Source organism: Agrilus planipennis, unplaced genomic scaffold, assembly GCF_000699045.2.
Source record: "Agrilus planipennis isolate EAB-ADULT unplaced genomic scaffold, Apla_2.0 scaffold154, whole genome shotgun sequence".
Taxonomy (NCBI): domain Eukaryota; kingdom Metazoa; phylum Arthropoda; class Insecta; order Coleoptera; family Buprestidae; genus Agrilus; species Agrilus planipennis.
The window spans coordinates 260,943-268,167 of NW_020439244.1; the positions used below are offsets into that span (position 1 = coordinate 260,943).

General features: G+C 34.6%; 3 protein-coding genes and 1 long non-coding RNA gene across 4 annotated transcripts in view; 2 read left to right on the forward strand and 2 right to left on the reverse strand.

The window, feature by feature from the left end:
- Positions 1-574: 574 nt before the first annotated feature.
- On the reverse strand, positions 575-1,892 carry LOC108738583. The gene is made up of 3 exons (XR_001938007.1): positions 1,256-1,892; positions 685-943; positions 575-616 (listed from the first exon to the last, which is right to left on the reverse strand). It is a non-coding gene; the product is annotated as an uncharacterized LOC108738583 (long non-coding RNA).
- A 409-nt stretch (positions 1,893-2,301) lies between these two features.
- On the forward strand, positions 2,302-3,945 carry LOC108738581 (pyrroline-5-carboxylate reductase 3). Its single transcript, XM_018472058.2, has 5 exons — positions 2,302-2,639; positions 2,700-2,956; positions 3,020-3,238; positions 3,420-3,631; positions 3,697-3,945. Exons 1-5 carry the CDS (start codon positions 2,543-2,545, stop codon positions 3,827-3,829), a joined length of 918 nt encoding a protein of 305 aa, XP_018327560.1. The 5' UTR covers positions 2,302-2,542; the 3' UTR covers positions 3,830-3,945.
- The window catches only part of LOC108738578 (pre-mRNA-splicing factor 18), a 12,489-nt gene continuing 8,770 nt past the window's right edge, over positions 3,507-7,225 (reverse strand). The window contains exons 6-7 of the mRNA XM_025978200.1: positions 5,800-6,093; positions 3,507-3,722 (exon numbers count right to left, since the gene is read on the reverse strand). Coding sequence (XP_025833985.1) covers positions 5,827-6,093 — 267 coding nt within the window. The 3' untranslated portion in view covers positions 3,507-3,722; positions 5,800-5,826. The remainder of the gene's footprint in view (positions 3,723-5,799; positions 6,094-7,225) is intronic.
- On the forward strand, positions 4,103-5,685 carry LOC108738580 (pyrroline-5-carboxylate reductase-like). The gene is made up of 6 exons (XM_018472057.1): positions 4,103-4,347; positions 4,505-4,620; positions 4,675-4,928; positions 4,990-5,208; positions 5,266-5,477; positions 5,532-5,685. Exons 1-6 carry the CDS (start codon positions 4,271-4,273, stop codon positions 5,605-5,607), a joined length of 954 nt encoding a protein of 317 aa, XP_018327559.1. The 5' UTR covers positions 4,103-4,270; the 3' UTR covers positions 5,608-5,685.

Consider the following 7,225-nt stretch of genomic DNA (forward strand, 5'->3'; position numbering starts at 1 on the left):
CGTCATTATCTGAAAGCAAATAGTGCAAAATTAACAGGACTAACGGCAAATACTAATAGTTTTGGTAGAGAAGATCGGACAGATTTCGCCAAGGCAAGCTGGGCAGTCGCCTATTGCTCCTATTCCAGATAACCCACTGTACCCTGTCTGAAAGGAAGTAACGCTAGAGTAGACTCGCGAAAAGTGTATAAGACACTTTTAAGATCAACTAAATAGCTAAGCCCAAGGGAAGTCGTTCGGGGAGGCCCTCCCTAATTCCACAAGGGTGAGAAGAAACACACACGATAACGAAACGTTGAATCATGTAGAACTCGTAGGGTAAATGCAAAGCAATTTATAGTAAGAATATGCAGTAAGCTAAGCGAAGAGGTAAGCAAGAGACATGTTAGACTATACTACAACTACTAAAAGTGTTTTAGAAGTACCACTACTACATATAAAAAAAAACAAAAACATTAACAATCAACAATTACTTCAAATAAAATGAACAAAAATAAGCATGCAAAATAAAAAATTAATTTGAATAAAATTAACTTGTTGAATTCTACTAGATAGAGCATGCAAGATAAAGAACTGTTTCAACTACGGGGTCATCTTTGTCTTCTCCAACGTCCATCTGAAACAGATACAGTGGTAACAGATTAATAAGGAGCAATTAATATTAATTATGTCAAGCATCCTCACCTTAATGAACTGTAGAGTCTAGTGTTTCAAAGTTTGCAGGTATGAAAAGCAAACTAAATCCTGGAGAAATACCATAGCAGAGAAGTTGTATCAGTTCTCCAGTTGCTCCCACTCAATGATTGAAGATTAACTGCATAATGTTGCAAGGTACAGATGGAAACAGCAAATCAAGAACATTGTCCAAAAAAGATGCCATTGTAGACATTGGTTGTTGGTATGGTCAACCTGAACTCTAACTCTCTTTCATTTATTGGCCAATCTGTAGAGATGGACAAGAAAAACAAATTAGTCACAGTATTAAACAAAGATACGAAATTAAATATAAACATTAAGTTAAAAGTAGTACAATTTTAAAGTAATGCACAATGTACTGTTAATAAGGTAAATAAATGTTTCCTATATTCAATAAATTAATATATCCTGGAATGCAGTTCTACTTTAGTTCTGTTGTTTTGAACTCACACCTAACACTTGTCTAATGAAACTAGGTTGTAAATGCCTAGGAAGTTGAGGTTTCTGTAAAATTCTTTAAAATTTTACATACATTATCTCTAATTATGTTGTTACTTACCATTTCATTTTCAGAAATCCTTTCTCTATCAACGCCACATTCTGCTGTTTGTTTCCACTGGATGCTTCTTTCAAATGCAACTACATCCTGGAGTGAATAAGAACTGGGAAGACCAATATTCCGGAACTCATGGCATGGAGCTTTTATAATTATCCTGTAAAACAAAATCTTGTGAAAGTAAAAAAATTTCAAAATGGCGATAGGCGTCACGTTTCAGACATGTTAAAATATCAGTCTCAATAACCAGTCAGGCTGTTAAATAAAGCTCTTCAAAAACTAACCGCTTTGAATTTAATTACTTTAACTCACTAAAAGCTAATTGCAATAAATCTAACTGAACAAAATAATGAAATCAGTTACATCTGAAAATACACACCAACCTACCCAATACCTTCCCTGCTAATGAGCAGTGCACAGCTCGTTCCCTGCTTGCAGAAATTTGCGAAAGCTAATGCACGAAGCACCTATGACGCGTAAAATGATACGCAGAAGCACAATATTAGATTTCTGCGACGATACGCGGCAAAAATTTCGTAATTTAACCAATCGGGTGGCTAGTTTCAGCTCGTTTTTATAAAATTGAAATTTAGGTGGGTTTTGCTTCGTTAAAGTTCCATCGCCTGATCACAACTCTAAAGATAATTGAATACAAGTGCGAGAGAGACGGTGAATGCCTAAAAAAAAGGCATTGTGCATGACAAAGAGGAAAAAAAGTAGAATGTGTCTCCAGTGTAGTACAACCGTGTATTTATATTTTTTAAAAAAGAACGATTCGACCGCGTTTATTATTTTTAAAACTACATGGAAGATAAAAAGGAGAGATTTCACCTAGGTTCATGTTTGTAAAGATAAATGGAAGGACATGACCATGAGAACACTTATCGTAGTCGTATGATCCTATTTTGTCAGATTACATGTCAATTTTAATTAATTATAACTCTTGTCAGTTATTAGTAAGACTAAAATCGAATAAATAAATAAACGTATTTATTTATTTATACATTGACGAAGGGTTTAGTCGTGATCGGTTTCTTTAAAAAAAATAAAAACACGGTTAGATTGTACAGGAGACACTTCCTTTTTAATGAAGTATACCTATCATGTTTATTTGTTTAATTAATCAATGTTTTTCTCGAATATAACAAGTTTTTTACGATAGAAGCATTATAATGGGTCAATTTAGTGATTAGTTTTATGGTTTTGTGTTAAATAGGAAGTTTTAAGAAAATTGAGGTTAATTGGTGCAATTTACAAAAAGTGAATTTTTAGTAAAATAAGACGAAAATAATGTCATCAGAAAATTCAGGACCTCTTAGTCAAAAGATAGGATTTATTGGACCAGGAAATATGGCCAAGGCTATCTGTGAAGGAATGGTTCGACAAGGTTATTGCAGTTTTAAGTGCATAGTCAGTTTATACTTAAAGAGTAGTTTCTTTTTCACAGGTTTGGTAGATTATTCACAAATCTATGTATCTGGACCTCATGAGAAAAGTTTGGTGTATTGGAGAGCACAAGGTGCAAAAACAACCCATCAAAATGGGAAACTGGCAGAAGAAGTTGATGTTATATTTTTGTGTGTGAAGCCCCACGTATTGCCTGAGGCAATAGCAGATATATACAAAACCAGTTCTCCCTACAGGATTGTTGGGAAGCTGTTTATTTCAATTTTGGCAGGAGTTACAATAGCAGCACTGGAAAATGTATGTAAGAATTGGGTTTACTTGTTTAAAAATGTAAATGTATGTAATAGTGTTTTCTATTAGACTCTCATGGGTTTTGAGGGATCTCGTGTGGTAAGGGTGATGACAAATACTCCTCTAATGGTGGGAGAGGGTTGCACTGCATATTGTCCAGGACAGGTAGCGATTGATGAGGACATTGCATTGGTTCGAAGGATATTTGAAGTTTCTGGAGTTTGTAATTTGGTCCCAGAGTCTATGTTTGATGCTATATGTGGAATAGCAGGAAGTGGACCAGCTTTTGTAAGAGTTTTATTACAAATTTTTGTTTTTACATATTCAGGATAGCTCAAAGATACATTCTCTTGCAATTACTAACATTATTAACAATATCAAAATAATGAAATGCTTAGTAGAGCAAGTAATGTACCGATGTTTTTGGTAATGTTTTTTCTAATCAATATAAAAGTGAATATAATTACAGATTTACCTCGTTATTGAAGCTTTATCTGATGGTGCAGTGAAGAATGGCATTCCACGCGAAATGGCAACCAAATTGGCGGCGCAAACTGTCCTGGGGGCCTCCAAAATGGTTTTAGAAACGGGAAGACACACTGGGACTCTCAAAGACGAAGTGTGTTCTCCTTCAGGAACGACAATTTCTGGTGTACATGTGTTAGAACAACACGGGGTTAGGTACATTCCTTTAAACCATATTTTTGACTAGTTTTCCATTTTATTTCGTTGATATTTACATATAGGGCTGCATTTATGGATGCAGTGGAAGCTGCAACATCAAGATCAGCTGAATTGAGTAAAACCAAAGAAACGAAGACGAGCGTATCGAGACACGGAAGCATAAAAACTCCTATGATGAGCAAACCTGTACTATAAACCATAAACTTGTAGTAAAAATGTTCAGTATGCATTAAGTTCTTTTGTTATGGATTTTATTTTATTTTTTATTGATTAGATAAGAATAAAAAAGCATGTACTCAAATTTAAATAAATGTAAAATATATAAAAAGTTTACAATTCAATATTAAATTTAAATGGATGAAATGGCCTTAAAGGCTTAATCGTCCATGAATCTAATAATAACATTTAAGAAATGAAAAGTAAACCAAAGGTAGGTATGTATGCCAATTAATTGTTAATGACCTACTTTGGACGTAATTAACGTCATAATGCATTTTCTTTCTTATTAAATGGTCGAAACAGCTAAAATATTAAATTAAAGAGCCACTAGACCAAAAATATTCTTTTAAAATCTATAAACTATTTTCTATTAGAAGTTTAAAACAACAATTTCACAATTTAATCGATAACTTCACGATGTTTGTCGGGTGTGGTCTAAGACTTATACAAAGCAAGTATTTATGTGATTTAAATTTTAATTGTGCTATCACTGGGTGAGTATTCAATCAATATTAGCTTTATCTAATGTAAGGTAAAAACGAAAATAGTTTTGCGTATTTTTATTGCCATATGCAGAAATCAGTGGCGTACCATGAAAAATGACTTGAACATTTGTAAAATAAGAGAAAAAAAAAGAATGTTTTTTCACAGAATCAGAAAATTATGTTATCAAGCGCCACCGACAAAAGAAAAGTTGTCGCACAAAATAGGGTTTATAGGTGACGGAAATATGGCTAAAGCTATTTGTAACAGTATGGTAAAAAAAGGTACCTAAAATAACCCTAGTCACGTAGTGTTAATTTCGAAATAATACGTTTCAGGTGTTGTACAATATTCGCAAATTTACGTTTCAAGTCCCTACAAGAAAAACCTGCACGTTTGGGAAACATGGAAAACAAACGTTAGTTTAGACAATGGCGACGTTGCAGAAAAAGCAGAAATAATATTTATTGCTGTAAAACCGCACATGTTACAAGAAGTAATGGACTTACTGATAACGAAGAGAAAAGACCAAATCAAGAATAAACTTTTTGTATCAGTTTTGGCCGGCGTAACAATATCTTCCCTAGAAAAGGTAAATGTGGAAATAATTTGAAACATCGAAACTATTACAACAAAAATATATAAATTTTTAGTTTATAAGCAATTTCGAAAAATGTCGAGTGATCCGCGTAATGCCCAACACACCCATGACGGTAGGAGAGGGTTGTACAGTGTACACCCCGGGTCAAAACGTTACTGAAGACGATATTTCGAACGTAATAACAATTTTAGAAAAAGCAGGTATGTGTCGAAGGGTGCCCGAGTATATGATCAACGCCGTTACAGCCCTTATATCAAGTGGGCCAGCATTCGTACGTTTTAGATGAAATAAAAAATTCACCGTATGTACAATCTTTCTTCTTTATTAGGCTTATTTGATAATAGAGGCCCTGTCAGACGGAGCAGTCAAAATGGGCGTGTACAGAGATATTTCGACAGAAATGGCCGCCCAAACGGTACTGGGGGCCGCTAAAATGGTACTCAAGTCACAAAAACACGTTGGAGACCTAAAAGACGACGTGTGTTCAGCTGGAGGTACGACCATTGCTGGGATACATGCATTAGAGAAAAAAGGAGTTCGGTAAATAATAAGTATATACATATAACTTCGTGAAATTAAAATAATTATTTCTAGGGGCGCATTGATGGACGCTATTGAAGCTGCCACAAAACGAGCCGACGAGCTCGGACAAAAAGCTAAGGATCAGTAACTGGAATTGTTTATTTATATACAAAAAACGAACAATACATGTGACAATAAATAAGAATCCTATATTTAAATTCTGAAATATTTTTTTCTTTTTCCAATTACGTAAATATATTATATACGATAAATGGATCTTAGTTAAATAATTGACAATCTTTAATCCGCGATTTAAATCGGTTATTAAAAGAGGAATTACCTTTAAAAAATGAATCGTCCGGACCAGTTATTCTCCGGATTTCGCGGTTTGTGGCGATCCAAAGGCAGCATATTCGACACACCGCGAAGGATCAGTGGGATAGTACTCCTGACACTTTGTCATTAGTCTTTTAACAGCCTGAATGTATTTCCTTTGCGTCTCGTCGTTCATAACGTGCGCTACATTCTTCGAAAAAATCTTTTCACGGCCTGTACGTGCATGAATACCCACCATGGTCACCCCTATGGGCCAAGGAGCGTTGCCGATTGCCATTTGAAGATAGGCATCGCTAGCCTTACATTAAAATAAACATTGAATTATATATTAAATAATAATAATAACTGATATACACTTTACCTTTAAATAATTTCTGTTTAATAAATGTAGGGTGATTTCGGTCAAACTTTCTAGAATGTCGTCAGGAAGTGTGTGGTTCTTGAGTTTACGCAGGAGGGGTTTTAGGTAGACTTTAGTCTGTTCGAAAGTAGCTACCGTAACTTTCCCTCGAGTGCAGTTCCTTTCCAAGGGTGATCTGTTTTGCAACTGATCGTGCCACTGTTTAATTAAAAGCTAAAAATTAAAAATAAAAAACATCCGTTCTTAATAGGTCTTTAAATTTATTTTGTTATAAACTTAAAACTAAAGTAGTAAATGCTGGGAGAAAAGGTTAGATAAAAATATGAAAAAAAAAAGTTAAAATGAGGAACANCACGTTTTCTACAATAGAGTTGATGGGTTTCACTCGTTTCAAATTTCTTCACTTTGGATGAATAAACAGTTAATCTTTGACTGTAGAAATTTAATTAAGGTGAGATTACATAACAGTTAGTATTAATTGCTCCTTATTAATCTGTTACCACTGTATCTGTTTCAGATGGACGTTGGAGAAGACAAAGATGACCCCGGAGTTGAAACAGTTCTTTATCCTGCATGCTCTATCTAGTAGAATTCATCAAGTTAATTTTATTCAAATTAATTTTTTATTTTGCATGCTTATTTTTGTTCATTTTATTTGAAGTAATTGTTAATTGTAGATGTTTTTATTTTTTTTTTGTGTAGTAGTAGTGTAGTACTAGTACTCATACGTATAGTAGTTGTAGTATAGTCTAACATGTCTCTTGCTTACCTCTTCGCTTAGCTTACTGCATGTTCTTCCTAATTTGCTTCGCATTTACCCTACGTCTTCTACATGATTCAACGTTTCGTTATCGTGTTCTCTTCTCTTCTTACCCTTTGACAACTAGGGAGGGCCTCCCCGAACGACTTCCCTTGGGCTTAGCTATTTAGTTGATCTTAAAAGTGTCTTATACACTTTTCGCGAGTCTACTCTAGCGTTACTTCCTTTCAGACAGGGTACAGTGGGTTATCTGGAATAGGAGCAATAGGCGACTGCCCAGCTTGCCTTGGCGAAATCTGTCCGATCTTC

Coding starts and splice junctions, on each gene's coding strand:
- LOC108738581 (XM_018472058.2), top strand. CDS start 2,543: ATGTCATCAGAAAATTCAGGACCTCTTAGTCAAAAGATAGGATTTATT. Junction 2,957..3,019: donor CAATAGCAGCACTGGAAAAT/GTATGTAAGAAT, acceptor GTTTTCTATTAG/ACTCTCATGGGTTTTGAGGG. Junction 3,632..3,696: donor TTAGAACAACACGGGGTTAG/GTACATTCCTTT, acceptor ATTTACATATAG/GGCTGCATTTATGGATGCAG.
- LOC108738580 (XM_018472057.1), top strand. CDS start 4,271: ATGTTTGTCGGGTGTGGTCTAAGACTTATACAAAGCAAGTATTTATGT. Junction 4,348..4,504: donor TTTAATTGTGCTATCACTGG/GTGAGTATTCAA, acceptor GTTTTTTCACAG/AATCAGAAAATTATGTTATC. Junction 5,209..5,265: donor TATCAAGTGGGCCAGCATTC/GTACGTTTTAGA, acceptor CTTCTTTATTAG/GCTTATTTGATAATAGAGGC.